Raw genomic sequence first — 17684 nt, 5'->3', positions numbered from 1 at the left:
TGAGATGGCCGCTGCTTTGATACAATGAGGGGGCTAGGGAAGGTACACGACGATGATTGGCGTATACGAGATGTACAGTGGGGAGGAGAATGCGGAGGTCGGAAGTATTCTGTACTCCAGGATAAAGCTTGCTAGCACACTCTAGAGTGGCCTTTGCGCGTTGTGCTTTTGGAGTTTCGGAAATTGCGTATATCGATAAGTTACCATGACAGCAGAATTGAGTTTGTAAACACATGTCGTGTTGTACAAGACTGTGCGACGAAGAGACATGTCGCTGGCGGAAACGTGGTTTAAGTGGATCCCGAAGTCGTCCCGTCGCGTTGTCGCGTTCAGGTGACAGGTGCACGCTAGATAAGCGAAGACGCCGAAAGCCTCCCTCTTTTCCACCCAATCGTGGACCTATCGCCGTCTGCATGCACTTCGTCACACGTCACTGGTGTGATTGCAGCTCGTTTCGTCGCCTGCTCGCTCTTAGTGGTTCATGCTGAACCGCCAGGGCTTCCTTTCGCGGCGAGGCTGGGCCTAGATAGCAGCAAAGCTTGCTTTCGCCATGCTGCCGTCCTTGCTGAGAGCTTGCCCACAAACTCCTCCAGATCGTCCAGTCGATTCTTCCAAGGCTATAAACACTATCGGCCCCGCTGCAGCTTTGTCCGAAGCTGATCTGAGATGAGACTGCGGGAAGGGATAGCAGCATAGACTACCAAGAGGCTTCACCGCTGGCAGGATCAACATTGAGCGCATACCAGACGGGCAACATGCTCGCTCTTTGTTGAGATGGCGACTTTATCTCCCGGTGCGTGTGAGCATTGGAGCTATTGGCATATAGCGCGCTGACCGAGTCGCATCCATAGATGTCCGCTATTCTACTCTCAAATCGCTCAAGCTCACCTGCCCCTCCGCCGAAGTGATCGAAGAACCACAATCTGTATCGACCATTGAATCGCCTGTTATGGAGCAACAAGGCTACCCATTCCCCGAAGTTGGAGACGAATGGTCGGACGAGGAGGTCCTGATCCCCAGGCATAGACGGAAGGCGCCATATATACCACCACTAAAGTTCGAGAAAGTTACCGCTACATCAGCCGAAGACACATCGTCTGATGAGTCTTCAGCATCACCTCGCCCGCACCAACTAAGCGCGACTATCAGCCCCCTCGTACCACCGAAAAGTCCATCGCGACCGGACGCGTCGAGGGGTAATAGTCAAGATGATCTCATACAGCGGTACTATCATGTCACAAAAGAACGAGATGCGCTGAGGAAAGAGCTACAAAGGAGGAGCATGGGTCCGCATGGGTTACCCGCGAAACGTACGGTCCTGTACAAGTCGGAAGAAAATACTTTGGTTGAAGAGCTCCACGCGCTGCGATATGAGATCCGGATATGGAGCGAGGAGTATTTTGGTGGGCCTATCAAGGCCACGAGCAAGCGACCGCATCTTCACAGAGCAAAGGAGCTGTTTGGGAACCTTACAGACAACTATCAGATGTATCTGAAGGATCCGGAGGAACGACCACTTCTCATACAGGCGTACGTGTGGATGAAGCTGCAACAGAAGATCTTCAACAATTGGCAGAAAGGCAGCGGATACATCTGGGCAGGCAAATTGGGAGATAGGAAGCTGCGTGAGATCAACGACACGTTGCGCAAGGGTATAGTCCCCTATGTGCCTCAACCCTCTTGTAAATGCAAACGCTAACAATGCACAGCTGTCAAGAACGAGGCCGAGGCCGAAGAGTACCACCAATGGCGCGCCATGACCGTAAACCTCCTGGTTCCTCAAGTAGACGGCAAATGGCGTCCCACTTTCGATGCTGCTCCCGTCTTAAAACGAATATCCCGTTTCTGCAGTCGCATGCGTCGCAAACTGCGGCCCTGGTCTACACACTCCTTGCGTAAAGGGAAGGAACAACTGGGAACAATCATATCAGCGTCTGTTGCATTAGACTTGAAGATGAAGCGCCAGCTTGCCGACTATCGATTTGTTACATTTACTGGCGGCAAGAAGGACCAATACTGGGGCTATGGATTCTATGACAGCGAAATGGAAGACGTATATGAAGATGATGACGAAAATAGCAGCGGCGGGTATGGAGTCAACGGCAGCGCAAAGGGCAGAAGAGTAGAACTGGCACTTGCGCCTGCACTCGAACGATGCGGTAATGCTAATGGACATGTCTTTGATCAAAGTTTCATGATGGTAAAGGCGGATGTGAGCTGTAAGAGACTGGAGAAGCCGAAGAAAGAGAAGAAACAACAGCCTAGGTCAAGAGGGGGTGACAGCAAGGGCTTCTCGCTGCGCACATGGAAGTAGAATTAATGGAAGTATGAGATGAATAGTAACACACCACTCTGCTTTGAACTGCACTTTCCCCAATTTGTTTAGTATCTCGAGATGTTTATCCAATCATGAAGCAACGCTTACGAGTGGTTAGTCAATTACAGCAGATGTTCTATATTGTACTGTGGCTCGGTTCTATCACCTCGATACCCTCGAGATCCTTGGTGACCTTACATACATTGTTGTTGCTTTAGTGCTGGGCCTACTTCTCCCTACTACTTGAATAGCCCTGTTCAGCCCCATTGGCTTTTCACGATTTGACAACCCAACATGAGAATGGCAAAGATCGCCTGCTTCCGCACATAGCCGAGTCTGGTAGCTTAGAACGACGGGAATTCTGGTGAACGTCGGTTCTTACTGCTGCCTAGACGTAACCGATTGTGTGTCTCGCATAGACTCTCACTGGTCAAAATAGCGCGCGACTATCAAATTGCATCAGAGATTCTCCTCAGACTAATAGCAGCATCAACCTTGATTTCATTCTCAATATTCAACGCTCGCTTTTCGAGCACACGATCACAAAGCAAGTCTTGACCTCGAGATCATGGACAACCTTGCGAAATGCTCAGAACCAACATCTCCTTTATCCAACAACAAAGTAGTCCAGCCATTCCGGCTACTCGATCTCCCTACTGAGCTACGCCTCATGATATACGAGCGTCTCAATGAGTGCTTTACTTCCATATATGTATCGTTGCTAACCCTCAAGTAGTCACAGTCGAGTATCCCAGTTCCGATGGTCGAATCTCCTCTCCCCGAACGACTCGGATCCGGATACAGATTGATCGAGCTATAGTTGGCACTTGTCGCGCTGTCAATGTCGAAGCAGGACCTGTGGTAAAGCGGCTGTTCGAGCAGGCGCAACCCGTGAGTGTGCGCCAGGTGGCTGAAGAACATGGTTGGGATCCTTTAGAGGGCGATGTAATTCACATTGAACGCTCGTGGCGTGATCTGGTTACTTTTACTACCGTTGATGTCCAGGTGCTTGCGATGCTGGCATAGTGTATAAGGTCTCGCCGGCGCTAGATCAGACTATTTAATAGTACAGGAAAGGTTTACCGATACTTGCACAATTGATAATCATTGGCATGGGCGTTGTGACATACAGTCGAGCTAAATTCAGCTCGATGGGAAGTCGTGTATAATGCGGTGAGTATCACATATTTGCATACTCTTGTGTTTTGGTATTAAAAATGTATATACAGTCTACTCCGCCTTAGGCACAACGTGAACTTCCCAGTTAGCGCCATGCGGGCCCTTGACCGTTTCACGTGGTGTGACACGATGGAAAGGTCCTTCATCATTTGTAACACCGCTCTCCAGAACGCCCTTCTTCTCACCTGTTCGCAGGTACTCTAGGAAGGCGACCGATGTGTCGATGTACTCGTGAAGCGCGTCCTTGCTGTTGAGCGTTGTACCAGTGACTAACTTCATAATCCAAGGAACGATCAGAGGCGCATCGGTACAAGACGGATGAGCGGTGCCCATCAAGGTCATGAACCATCCCACCTTCACGTTTTCGATGATGCCCTTCACAACATTGAAGTGCCATCCCTGTCCGTAGAAATCCGTTTGCTTCTCTGTCCATTCACCGCTCTGCATTACAAGTACTGGTACATCGATGTCTTTGTTCAGCGGTCCGGACCCCTTTCCAGGGTCTAACGCAACGCCGCCGTTGATGGGCATTGCCTTTGAGCCAGCAGATTTGAGTGCTTGCATCACGCCTGTAGCGCCGTATGAGTGGCCTCCGACTGTGACTGCAGACAAGTTGAGACGGTTCTTGAAACCAGGTAGGGCGTTCCGCGGTGAATCAGGCTTGAGGTTCACGACTGGTGCGTCACCAGCGTTGAGTTGCGCGAAGAGCTTGATGGTTTCGCTGATCTCGGCTTCGCGGAAGTTGAGTTGTGCAGCCTTAAGATCTAGGTCAGTCATTGGCGGGTCGACTGCAAGGTCCTCGAGTTTCAGGTGCCAAACTTTCCGCTCCGTCCCATCAGGATAGTGCACGATAGTACCGGGTCCGCTTCCGTCGCGGTGTTCGACAGCAGCGACAACATAGCCGTAACTTGCGATACTTCCGAGGTAGTGGGCATAACTCTGGCTCATTCCAGCCATTCCATGTGTAAATACCAGGCATGGCAACCCCGAGATCACTACCGCGTTTCAATTCCTGATGCTCCTCCTCTGCTGCGCTCATGATCTTTCCGAAGCTGCCTGCACCACTGCCATCTTCGCCCAATATCTGCTCAGCGCCGGAAAGTATGGGTGCATCAACGACACCTGGGATGACCGTGCTTGAACCAAGGAGCCAGAGAGCAAACGTGAAAACCGAAGACAGTTTCGATACACCGGCAAGCCGAGCATATCCCTCGCCAATGAGCGAAACCGGTTGGGGCAGCCATGGTCGTGCCCATAGTCGCTGACTAGGCGACGCCAGAGGCAGAGAAGATGGGTAGTATAAAGTGATGGCCAATGTATTGAGTTCGAAAGTCTTCTCCCCAGTTGCCTTCAGTACAGCATCATGAATCGTTCTCTTTTGGACCTCTGTCTCAACATCCAGTATGCCAACCTCATGCGGTCCTGTGTAAGGCGGAAGTGGTGAGGTGATTGGGGCCAAGCTGAAGAAGAGAACGCCAAAAAGTACACCTGCCGATGCGATGAACAAAAGACGCCGCGGTGTGAGACGGGCGGGCGGGGGTGCTAGGCGGGCCATCCGGAAGACCATGATGAGCGGCTTGGATCACAGTTCACTACAAAGACGGAAGGGAGCGGGAAAGGTCTGAGAAGGGCTGTGATATGTAGCCAGGAGTGGTATGTCAGGTTCTGAGATCTACAAGGTAGCACGCGAGTTCGACATGGTAATTGTGGTGTAAGGAAGAAATATGTCGCGCTGTGAAAGTGTTGGCAACAGATGACGTAGGCGACATCGGAGATAAGAAAGCCCAGATGGCAATTGGGTGACACTCCCATCTTCGATGAACAAACACCTACAATACATTTCGTCAAGAGCTGATGTGTTACCACCACGCCTGCGATTATATCCTTTCTCTCAATCTTGTCAATTGAGACTTTGTTCTTCAAACTTCGATTAGGAATGGACCGACGATCCGGACGAGGGCGACAAATGCTAATGTCTACACAAGAGCTGCAGTAGGTTTCTGCCTGTCCCTTACCTTGAAACTCGTTACATGAGAAGAGTAGTAAGATATATCAGATTAGATCTTGCTGAGATAGGGATATAGACGAAGCTGAGGCTGTGAGCCGTTATCGAACATGACGAATGAGCACGACGTCAAGCCCATGCAGCAGCCTAGTACTAAAGCAGATATCAGACAGAACTCCCTGTTTGCAGTATTAATTCAGGAGGTCTACATGATAGCTTAATGTGCAGATTTAACAGACTTAACATATTTGTATCGCCAAATCGTTTAGTTTCGTTGCATTCTCACCCTACGTCCGACTAGATAACTGGCTAATCCAAATCACAAATACTCGGACTTTGAAATTAGATCCTTGATGTATTATCTAACTGCCCTCCGGTAGCTCAACGCGTGGTTATCACAGGAGCTGTACCAAGCAGGGTCAGCGTGTACCTCAATGTCAATTTCAACAGGTAGTCACGGACGCAAATGGAGGTTACTGAAAAGAGCATGGTCATTGTGGCATTCCTAGAAGAAGACACTGCATCATATCCAATGCAAGACAAAGTCCCTACTCTACCGGAGAAACACATCGAGAACGCAGCGTCCGTCAATCGAAAAAAATCTAGTCGGCGAAGTCCAGACACCTCGCATAGGCTGAATGAATGCCTCAGGCATCTTCACGATGGTTCCACCGCATATGAAATAGCGTTTTGAATGACATTCAGCCTGGTCACAACATCTCTTTCTGGCCGATCAACGCTCTTCTACCCTCAATCCGTCACGATATCTGTCCAAGATCGTGAAATGTGCATGTACACATCCTCGCTTACCGATGGGTATGAAGTACATAAAACACAAGTCCCATGCACGAGCACAGCCGGCATTGCTTCAGGCACGTTCAGCGGCCCGGATAATTCCAAACGACTTGTCTATTACCCGAGCCACACACTATCTGCGCCTTGGTCCTCAACAGGGTCTATAATGAACGTGCCGCTCCGCGTGTAGGCCCCTGGTATTTGACTTGCATATGGCCAGGATTCTTGAAGTCTTTTACCCGGACGATCTTGTTCGGTTCGGCATCCCTATGGATTTGCGCGCGGTCAGTTCCCGGTTTCGAATGAGGGACGTCTTGGTTCCTGCATGTTTAATCTGTTGGTATTGGGCGCGGTTGGTTGCGTGTAGAGGCACAACGCAGTCAGACGAGCGCATTGATCGTACCTAGGTAGGCAGAAGTTTGTCGCAGTACGCGCTCTCTCAATGAACACTTTGGTGGAGCTGCCATGTGGGTGTAGAGTGGAGCATTCCCGGTCTTTTTTCTATTCCAGTACCCTTAATATTACTATCCCAACAATAAGAACATGCTGTCTAGCAGATCAGTATGTGCGCTCTGCTGCTCGCTTCCCCAGATTCTGCGAGCCGCGGATATGTTGGCTAGCATGATACAGGGTTGGGACCTTGACATCGTGGCCATCATAACCAGTTTCAACATGCTTTCCGAAACCGTCGCGTTCTTGCAACTGCCTATCTGATCGATCCGATGGCTTCCAAAACAGTCAAAAGGTCGTTAGATGGCTAGATGCAACCGACCCACCAACAAACAACTCGCCTCCGATATCAACACGAACCATCTCCACCACCAGTTTGTCAGTCAGCCATTCGGTACCATGGCACCGGTCTCTTTGGGCGACTTCATTGCGAAAACCTCGCCTCGACAGGTCGGCTCCGTATCCATTTGAGATAACAAACCCACTTGTTTACATCCATTTCAGGACGATGCGCAGCGTCTAACCACATGGGCTTATACGCTGCAGGCGCCGCAATCAAATGAGCGTTGTGTCAATCTGCACTATTTCGTAGCCAGATATGTTTTGCGGGTAGTAGCACGGCATTGATGAATAGCACGCGACAAAAGCCTGGCGAAAGCGTCCCGCTGCCCCGTTCCTGACACACTAGTTTCTGCTATTGTTTTACTCTCCTAGTAAAACGTCGAATTAGCCGGACTGTACTGCACGTCCCTTCGCGGCTATGCGAAGCTCTTGTGCTCTTCATCTATACTTGCGCGCGTTGGTGTTGATGACACGACATCGCGTCGCGTCGTAGTTTTTTCAGCTCATGTAATCATGTTCGTGGCGTTCATACGACGATAATGCTTTTCCCTGTATTTCCAATCAGCCTGCCCGTACTAAGCCAACGGCGCGGGCGGGTGTGTTCATGCAGGGCAAGCCTGCGAATCTGAGGATGAGCTGCCGTGTGGATCGTCAGGGTCGGACCTGTGGATCGTTGAGAAGGTAGCAAAGTGAGGCACAAGGACTCGCGCAGGCTGGGGGAATGCGCCATGTACCTGCGTGGCTCAAAGCGAGGACCATATAATCGGTCAACTTATTTCAAGCCGCGAAATGCAGCCGAGTATAGGTCAATCATTAAGCAAAGGCGAAGAAGACCATGAAATTGGTTGTGTTATCATCTTGATTTGTTTGTATTGCAATGCTCGCAAGCATCTTTCGAAAGAGGAACGAGATCGAAACCAACAATCATCTCATGTGGTGATTCCAAAACCAGATGGTGATTATTTTTCGCGCTCTTCGCGATAGGTCATTCTCCTTCTGAACATAGGAGACGATTGATGTGCAAATGGTGTAAGACAGATCTATGTAATGAGACAAAGGTGCGCCGACGAAATGCACATGAGCGAGCTGATAGAAAGCTGACGCAAAGAAAACTGAAATGCGCGAGACTAAGTGAAACTCCTCCGACTTTTAGCCTTCCGTTGACAACGAGACTGAAAGTAGACAGACAAGATAGGAAAGAACATGACTCGTCAATATATACACTGAATGCAATGTTGTGTCGTTGTTAACATGACATGAAGCATAGCCAGCCATGCTTCAGAAGCCTCCCGGGCTTAGTGTAGAGAGACGCTGCTCGTGAAGCTATTATTAAGGGCGCCGTGGTGATGGGTTGTTGATGATGGTGTTTGGATTTTACAATTGCGAAGTAGTGGATGTGTTGCGTGGTGGTACTGGGAAGAGGCTCAGCATGGGGGAGCGCGCCTGCGCTGTGGTCGCTGAGCGATTGCGTAGCTTGGCTGATGAGTCTTCTTTAGGTACAGAAACGGAAAGCAGCTTGGCAGCACCGTCAGACAGGGCTTGTTTGTGCTGGCGTGCTGAAGTACGAGCGGAGCGTGGTGACCCTTGACGCGCAAGATCGAGCGATGACTTGAGCTCTTCTTCGACGGTGGGATGATTGGTACGCTGCGAGCCACGTCGAGCCAGATCAAGCGAGGCCCTGAGCTCAGTCTCTATGGAGCTGCGAGATTGCTCCTCATCTTGTGGCGCTTCGTCATCTGAAGCGAAAAATGTTCGCCCTTCCAAAGTACGCCCTGGCGGCGTAACGTCATCGTCTTCTTTGTCTTCGTTGAGAAATGCGATCTGCTCCGATAATTGATCGCCTGCCAGACTAAAGCCAAGCGACTTTCGGCTACGACGGGAAGGGATCAATTCTGGTACACTTCCTGCAGAACTTGCCGAGCGCCGTACAGGGGAGCTCCAAAGGCCAGAGCTCTGGACAGAGGACATGAGGCTACTATCATAGGAGCTTCGTCTACTAAGTCGGACGTGACTACTACGCGCCGAGCTAGTCGCGCTTCGGCTCGCGTCAAGCATTGGAAAATGCCGATCGGACCCAGCGTACTCGTCAAGCAAGTCCTCGTAAGTGACTTCTCTGGTATCCTTGTATTCTTGGGGGACAAGGAGGGAAGGGCTTAGTATGAATCCAGTGTCGCCGCTGAAGCGGTTGGCATTGAAGAATCCCGATGGTGTTGGTGGCAGTCCAGTACCCATGGTAGATGTGGATATCGCAGAAGTTGGGACTAGCTCTGGCACACTTCCTGTGCTGGGAACGAGTAGAGACGAGCGGAAATTGTCAGAAGCGAAGCGCTCTCTATCAGCGGGCGTGATTCTTAGGTTGTCGTTATTCGCTTGCTCCGCAGAAGGTGTTTCGCAACAGCGAACACCATCATCAGATGCACGATCCCATTCGAAGTCACAGTCAGCTTCGAGGGCGTTGTCATAAATATAGTCAACGTCCTCTTCCCATGACTCCTCTATTGCGCGCCATGTGTTCGACTGGCGACGATGAGTAGGTTTTCGAATGGACATTCTCCTTGGAATACTACCCGAGCCCAACGTATCAGACATCTGCGATGAGGGTCGCGAGACAGACGGTGCTGCCCTTGGTGAGGCAGGAGATTGACCCCGACCATGTGCCCTAGAGTTGACTGGTGATCGCGGGCTCTGAAAGGAGAACGACCCAAAGTAGGGCGATCTCGGTGAAGTCGGGGTCTTCATTGGCGGCTGTGGTGCAGGCCTTGGGCTGACGAATCTCTCTGGTTCCTCAGCGACATCTGCGAGACTAGGGCTAAACGATGGCGGTGTCGTTGCGTGAATGGCCGAGTCGTCAGGTGTTGTTACCGCATGGCCGAAATACGAGGAGTCTTCTAGTATTTCAGGTATTATGTCTGGTGTGGACACAGCCGAGAGCGCAAACGAGTCCCAGATACCTGATTCTCGCTTGGATCGAGACGATCTGCGTGGGATTGGTCCTGTCTCTTCATATGCAATTTCAGGTGTATCGAAAGGAGGTCCAAGAGGAGATATGGCGATTGGAGAGGCGCCTGTACCGAAGAAGATGTGTGGGTATGTTTCCGAGGGCTGATACCGGGTTGGGAGAAGCTCTCTATAGATCGGGCTAGACGTAGTGGTCGTCGCATCATTGGAAAATGGGGTGCATTTTCCGACTCATGGCGCGCATCTGGACTGCGAGGGGGTGATCTAAAGCCAAGGGCAGATGAGGATCTATCCTCTCCAATTGCAAGGTTTTCAGAAGAAAAGTTCCTGAAATGGAGGCTCTCGGTTGGTGTATCTGGGAGTTGCTTTTCGAGGGCAGCGATTTGATGTCGATCAGTATGGGAGAGGTGCTGAAAGTCGAATGGGCTCGAAATACGGCTTATTAGGTTCGCACCTGCTGTGATGGTTAGCATATAGACCTCGTGTTGGGGAAACTGTTGCTTACCAGCCTCCTCAGCTTGAGTGTTACCTCTTTTGCTCTTCCGCAAGATCGATGTTCGCCTTTCGTTGGCATCCCCGTCATACTCATCAACGTTGATCATGGGCGTCTCACTTAGCCTCTTGCCCTTTTTGCCGCGAAACAATGACCTCCTCGATCCGGTAGACTCCTTGTGGTTTTTGTTGCCGGTTTGTCGATGTCCAGGTGGTGAGTCATGCCATGAACCCTCATGTTCAGCCATATCGGAATGGCTAAGAGACAGTAACGACGGGGTCGTGGACGTTGCGGTATTGCTCCTTGATCGTAGGTTGAACACGGAGCTTCGTCTGGCCGGATAGGCTCTAGGTTGTTGTTCAGGCGAATGCATACCAGCATGAGAAGAGTGCGTAGGAGGATACTGCTCCAGCCAAGAGTCTGAACTTGTGGTGGGAAAGTTAGGCCCCGCGGCCTGAGAGTCTACAGATGACTGTCGAGATCGGGATGCATCAGTTTTGTGGAATGAAAACATGGCTTGAGAATCTGGAGGAACCCCAGAAAGATATGGCCTAATGCAAGCAATGCGAACCGAGCAATGCTAGTATGGCGTGTGCAGGTCCCCACAAGTGGCCGGCAAATGTAGTGATGGCAACAACCATTGAAATTGACAGAATACTCTGGGAGAAACCTGTCGCGCGCACGCGAGCTCGGATGTTGTGAGTTGGAATGCCCGGGTTATACGCCTGCGGAAGGCGTTAGTGATGTATGCAAAGGACTTGCCATTGGTACACAAGACCTGTGAGGAGGGATTGAGGTTGGATGAGGCGAGATGACTGGACTTGGACCAAGTCTAGGATACAAGCGTAACAAACGAGGGTAAAGGTATAGTTGAGATGCAATAACAGTCAAAGTAATATATGCGTACCTGGTCAGGCAGATAACTTATTTGCAGGGGAGTAGAGAACGCAAGAGCCTGGTCACGGACCACTGCAGGGCGACGGCTGATGAAGGGGTTCTGCCCTTCTGTGTGGGAACAAGACGAGGATGTGGTCAAGGAGTTAGGGTCGAGTGAAGGTTGGCGAACTGCACAGACCGAAGTGAGACAAACGGTGGTTGCGAATCAGAATGAGTGGTGGACGGTCCAGGTAGCTGAGCAAAGATTCGAGTAGGGATTGTAGTTGCTGAAGAGCGATCATTGGCATATCCTGTAGTATTGCATGCCGTGACACGGGAACAGGATGCTTTGTGGCCGGTAAAGTAACAGCAGGTGTAGGGATGATCTCACTATGTAGGAACATGGCCGGCTTGGTCGAGCAGCGGAGAGTATGTGGAGAAGATGGAAGGTGCTCAGTGTGCTCCACTCGGTTAGTGACATCTAGGATGAGCAAGGACAAGGCTCGCTGCGCGCAAGCAGGAGAGAACATGGGTATCTGCCGCTGAGCGACGGTGTCTGAGCGTTTGTTAGTGGCTGGGGGAGCGCGGAACCAGGGGTGTTGGAGACGGGGGATGCCCGACTTCACAGGGCTTATGAGCCACTGACGATGAGCGCACAAGGTGAACGCGGCCCGACAGGTCGGCCTGCGTAATATAAGGTCGCAGGGGCAATGACGGCTGTCATTGATTGGACATTGCAGCGAAATAAACGGTTAAATCTGCTGCATATGTGCTTTGACCACGTCTCGACCCGCTTTGCTACGAGGACGTGAGCTCCAATTTGCTTGCAACGTCGGCCGTAAGTTGTTGTGCACCCGAGAAGGATTCGACAACGCGTAGCAGGACGTGCTGTGGCTGGAGCAAGTTGTCTTCCTGCGGTGTTCGCAGACAGCAGACGTTTGGTAGCACAGGACGCGTAAATTGTGCTTACGATACGAGCCAGGATCCATTCACAGGCTGGGAATGGAGGATTTTGGTAGCTAAATACAGCATTTGTGCCATTAGTGCCGAACAGTGCCGGCTCGCGTTTTCAGGCGGGCACGGCGCAATGCCTGCAGGGTTAGGCCTTGATTGTGCGATGCGCCTGGGCATGCATAACGCCTCAGCTTCGACATGTCTGCTACTTTGTCCTGGCTGTCTGGCTAAGCATGTCGAAGAGAGGCGCAACTATTGCTCCAAGTATTGGTGCATGCTATAGTCGCATTCCGGCGTGGATCAATAAATCTGTCAGAAAGGCATCGCGATAAGCGTCTGAGCAGAGACCAAAGGCTAGAGCAACGTCCCATCTGCAGATCTTCGCTCGTGAGACGGCGGAACCTGAAACAACCGAAGACAGCCCCTACACCATGGCCAAAGATGCGTCCAAGGACTCGATACCCCGCCTCACTCAGACGTCTCAATCTACACAGGGCTCGTCGGTGGATCGATCCGAATCGTGAACAGCCCTCATCGAGGTCGGAGTACATGCCATGATGTGTCGGAGCCCAGGCAAATCCCAAACGTGTTTCAGAGCCTCTTGACAGCCACAGTTAAGTTCTGACTATCGTGGGTTGTGAGGCCATTGTGGTCTGCCTTTTTCGCTACTCTTCAACAGACTCAGCGTGCACAAAGTACTACCTCGGCACAGTCGCACGGCCACCGAAGCATAACCTCGAGATTACTGAGTACGGTCCATGTTGCAACACCGTCTGCTCGTATCATGTCGTGATGCGGTCGCATACGACCGAAGTAGAGGCTGTAGATCTTCGCGTCAGCCGCCGTACAACAGCGCCATTCGAGTCTGCACAAAGACGTGTGACGAGCGCCTATCTCTACAAGTTTTTTTGTTCTTCTTGGAACATGCACTCGTAATGAGGTCCAACGCTCAAGGCATGAGCCGTGTGGGGGTTGTGGGCGGTCAGCTTCAACTTCAGCGGCACAGATGCAAAGCGATCACACCGACTGATTCCAAAGCGCCCGGTAATAGTGGCACTGGAACCGATTTCCTGTACAGTTTTTGGGCTGTCATTTCTCCCAAGCTGAGGTCCCGGACCTGGAGGTGAAGACTCTCTCGCGTGCGCTACCATGCCAAGAATACACGTGCATCTGTGGAACAACCTCGGGGATGACCCTATCTAATTATCATCATCATCATCATCATCACTGTCCTGTTACCCTGCAGACGACTGTGCACAGCGTCTCCTATCAATACCTGAGTTGGACATGTCTCCAGTCTCCAGTCTCCAGAGTCCCAGTGGTTCCTGTCCGCTGCGTGGTTCCCCCTGTTCCTGCAGTGGTCGCTGGCGGCCGACCATAGATCGGCGAGCACCACTCGGTACCTCCACCTTGCTGCTTCTTCCACGCACCAGCGGCCCACGTCTTACGCACCACGCCTCTGCGCGTCCAACAACCTTCTCCTATTAGTCCTCTTCCCGTTGTGAATGACGTTGGGTGCATGACGACTGCGCTACTTCCTCACGAGTACCTCTCTAGCGGGCTTGTAGTCTTAGGTTCGGCGCCCGAACTCCCGGACACAATCTTCACCGGTGTATCCACATGGCTATCCATGCGCTGTGGTCCGCTTCTATGGAAACCGTCTGTACACGGCAATTACCTCATTGCGGCCAATTATAGGTGCTCGTCTTCGCTCCACTTTCCATTCGTCTCGAGGCATTCAGCAGCGGGATTGAGATTATACTCCAGGAACATGCTGGCGTTGTCAGAGAGTAATCACGGTGCAACTCGTATCTGTTCTGCTAAGTATTCAAGTCTGCGTTTCCCGGACTTATGTCCACACGAAAACCTTGTTTCCTGTACCTGCAGGTCGTTCGCTCTGTCGTCTAACCATTTTCGTCAGACCGGCTGACTCTAGTTGGAGCCGTCCGTACCCCCACTGGTCGTTCCCCTCGACCTTAACACTACGTAGAGTATCTGCATCACTCAGGGATCTCTGCGTCCACGAAATCGAATGCGAATTCAGCAATGCCGATACCTAGAGGAACTCGCATTCGGCTCCGCTCTCACTAGGAAGCTCTGGTTTCACCATCGAGACATACGGGGTGTAATAGCTGTTAACAGGTGCATCCATGATTTGGCCGTGTGGATAATATAATTGCCATGGAAAATCGATCTGGGAACGGCTGTTGTTTGTGTACGGCGTTGCATACCGTACCAGAAAGTGTCGTCTTGACGCAGCCTCCTAGAGGCCATGAAAGATGTTTAGCAAGCCTTATTTCATGGTATCTATGATTACAGACGTCCTCTATACAACAACTGCTCTGGTACGTAGCGAATAACTCCGAAGTGAGAACCATCCCACCAATGAAGCAAACGTGGCGTTTTCGCTTACCAGCCTTGGCAACTGGCGGACATGATGGCTCTCCATCCCAGTGGTTCAACGCGCGGGCAATCGCAGCCACAGTCGTTTCCGCCTCAACAGGAGAGGCTCTCGTCTCCTCATACAAACGGTGCACTTGCGGATCTATCGAACCTTATCCCACAATCTGTGGAGACAGCGGCGGATACAGAGTACGCGTATACGTCCGATCCGGTCTGATAGGCCAACTGGCGAATAGCCCAAAACGCCGTCATGATCCGGGTCAAGATGCAGAGTTCGCTTAAACCCAAGGACGTATTCACGAATAGAAGTACCCGGTTGTCGGTCGAAGAGCCACTCCCACATTTAGCAAGCGACCGCTGCCTAGGTACATAAGTCTATCGATAATCTTCACTCTAATCCTTCCAGAGTCAGAGCGCGGGACACCGCCGAGGTCCAGACGACAGTCAGCTGCGACTTTTGATCTGGGGCGTCAAGGGCATCATGCACGTATGCTCCCAACGGCTTATCTGAGTCTTGGTCCACAGTTTCGGATCCTATGCAGAGGCAAAATTTTCGGGGAACATGGATTTGCAGCTCGGCCACGGCACGTCTTGAGCATAGTTTTGCCATCCAAGCATACAGTGGCCAACATCGTATGGGTTGGCTTCTCTCTCTCATCATCATGCAGCTGTTCTTTTGCTTTCTCAATGCATGGCTGGAAAAAGAGAGGGGCACTCTGCATGGGACGGGAACTCCGCCACTGTTCAACAATAGTCCAGCCCAGGGTCATGAGATTCTCGCGTCGCCCTCTTGGTCTCGCACTATCGGTTGATGCAAAAGCACGGAATTTAAGTCTGCTCAGATGCAGAGATGCTTTGAAGGCGGCTCCATTGCTATTGGAGGACGTGAACGAGAGGTGGTCGGCGGAAAATACTATCACAACGACCATCAGAGCAATCGATATATTTGATGCGGTCATACTGACACTACGCGGTCGAACGGGGGAAACGGGGATTACAGATGGAATGAACAGAAACTCCGCCAATCAACAATCCGTTGGCGCATCATCTGCGCCACATTTGCAGTTTTCCAACTACACTCTTCTGTGTCGATGCCAACTAAGAAAGCCGTGGCGTTTTCCTGTGCACATCTCAGGTTCATCTCTTGAAAGGCGCGCCGGTGGCCCACGGGCCGTGAGACATGGGTCACAATCCTTCGGTTGACGATCGAAGAGCCACCAACACCACTCTGAGCCGTGCCCCGGTGTGAACTGCAGACTTCATCACTGGTCAAGGCGCACGACGCACGGCGGTCCCGTGATGCACAATCCGCCTCGGTTGGTCCCTTGAAAGGGCAGGTGTATGGCAGGGCCAAAAGGGTTTTCTTTGACGATCGTAAAAGTGTGGGTATCGACGCAAGGCCAGACGCGTGCATCGAATGACACATCTACACGAACATGGCTTCACTTCCGACCGCTTTTTGCTTTGTTCGCTCATTTTATCAGACGGATTCATTAGTGTCGGAATGCTCGTATGAGAATTCAATTCCTCTCTTGCCATGACGTCGTCTTCATTACAACCGTACCACACTTGAGAACTGCAATGTATGTAGGGTACGCAATTTGTACCAACTGCCACGCCGGGTCAGAAATTGTGTTTTTCCGTAAGGACGGATACCATATCACCCAAAAGACCTACAACTACCGTTGGCCAGTGCGACCGCAAAAAGCAAATACTTACATCAAGCCACCATGCAAGTGTCATTTCGTTTGCGATTTACGCAAGGCCTCGCAATATGCACGATGGCAATCTCATCCTGCAGGTACAAGGTCCAGACCACACTTCGACTTGTGAAAAGAAAAGGAGTATATGATCGGTGGGCAGCTCGGATATCCAACTTTGGTCTCTCTCATGTCACTAACGTTAGACAACATTTTTTACATAAGCGATGGTGGCGTCTGGAATCACTCTCACTACCGAAATAATACTCATACGAGATAGATCTAGACTACTGATTACCAATAGACGTTCGCGGAGAGTAAGGCAGATTTTCAACAGACTGTTTCGTCGTTGGCTGTTAGTGGTCAGACAACCAGTCTAGATGATACAATGAAGTATGTCTCACGTTGACGATGTGGTCTGACAGTTCAAGAGCATGATGTACGGACATGTACCATATAAACTGTGAGTAGCCAAACCAAGCAATGAACAGCTATAGTGTACACCTGCCGAATACCTACCGAATACCTTCTCCTCTAGCATCATGCGTCTTGTACATTCAGTATACGCGTCTGCCCTGTCAACCCTTGTACATCCAAGCAACGTTTTTTTAACCAAACTTCTGCAACATACTTCCGGAAACGATTTGCCCCCTAGATAGGCAGATCTACGACTAAAACATTACCGGAATCGATAAACGGCTACATGAAGCCGTTCTCAATGCCGAAAGTATCAGTGAAGGCAGGTGAAAACGTACACAATGCGGGGTCTGCCTGTCCGAAGACAGGCCGTCGATTACACCGACTGGATGGTGGTCTGTCCTCCATTTGTATCGTTGATCGAAACATTCTGGAACGCGTGTCTTCCCCGTATCCCCAGTTCGTGGTGAGTTTGAGACCAGGGCGTTTTACGGTAACGGGTCGATATACTTCAAGATCCAGAGATCCAGATCTGGAGGCATTGCTGGGTCTAGCCCATGACATAGGCAGTAATACGGCACTTTTCAGTTGGTTGCCTGTCATTTCCGTGCATACGCTGCGCGTTGTTGTTGCTCACCTCCGTCAAGGAGTTGAGGGGTTCTGTGATGTGGAGAAGGAGCCGACGACCAACATCTTCTTGTTGGGACAGTCAGACCGAGGAAAGATGGGCTCGTCCGTTATTGGCGTTAGTTATCGCCTTGGTATGCGCAAAGATGAATGAGGCAATCGTGTCTT

The 17684-nt window shown here is 51.1% G+C and overlaps 3 protein-coding genes across 3 annotated transcripts; 1 reads left to right on the top strand and 2 right to left on the bottom strand.

The window, feature by feature from the left end:
• Positions 1 to 774: 774 nt before the first annotated feature.
• On the top strand, positions 775 to 2314 carry ALTATR162_LOCUS10649 (uncharacterized protein; the record flags this gene model as incomplete). The annotated part of the gene is made up of 3 exons (XM_043318287.1): positions 775 to 793; positions 852 to 1652; positions 1710 to 2314. 3 exons carry the CDS (start codon positions 775 to 777, stop codon positions 2312 to 2314), a joined length of 1425 nt encoding a protein of 474 aa, XP_043174222.1.
• Positions 2315 to 3547: 1233 nt separating this feature from the next.
• ALTATR162_LOCUS10648 (uncharacterized protein) lies at positions 3548 to 5063 on the bottom strand (the record flags this gene model as incomplete). The annotated part of the gene is made up of 2 exons (XM_043318286.1): positions 3548 to 4435; positions 4482 to 5063. 2 exons carry the CDS (start codon positions 5061 to 5063, stop codon positions 3548 to 3550), a joined length of 1470 nt encoding a protein of 489 aa, XP_043174221.1.
• Positions 5064 to 8462: 3399 nt separating this feature from the next.
• ALTATR162_LOCUS10647 (uncharacterized protein) lies at positions 8463 to 10786 on the bottom strand (the record flags this gene model as incomplete). The annotated part of the gene is made up of 3 exons (XM_043318285.1): positions 8463 to 10227; positions 10278 to 10503; positions 10552 to 10786. 3 exons carry the CDS (start codon positions 10784 to 10786, stop codon positions 8463 to 8465), a joined length of 2226 nt encoding a protein of 741 aa, XP_043174220.1.
• Positions 10787 to 17684: the final 6898 nt, after the last annotated feature.

This window comes from Alternaria atra, assembly GCF_907166805.1.
Source record: "Alternaria atra isolate CS162 genome assembly, contig: 34, whole genome shotgun sequence".
Lineage (NCBI taxonomy): Eukaryota > Fungi > Ascomycota > Dothideomycetes > Pleosporales > Pleosporaceae > Alternaria > Alternaria atra.
Note: the sequence above shows the minus strand (reverse complement) of the source record. Positions and strands in the feature narration are given on the sequence as shown.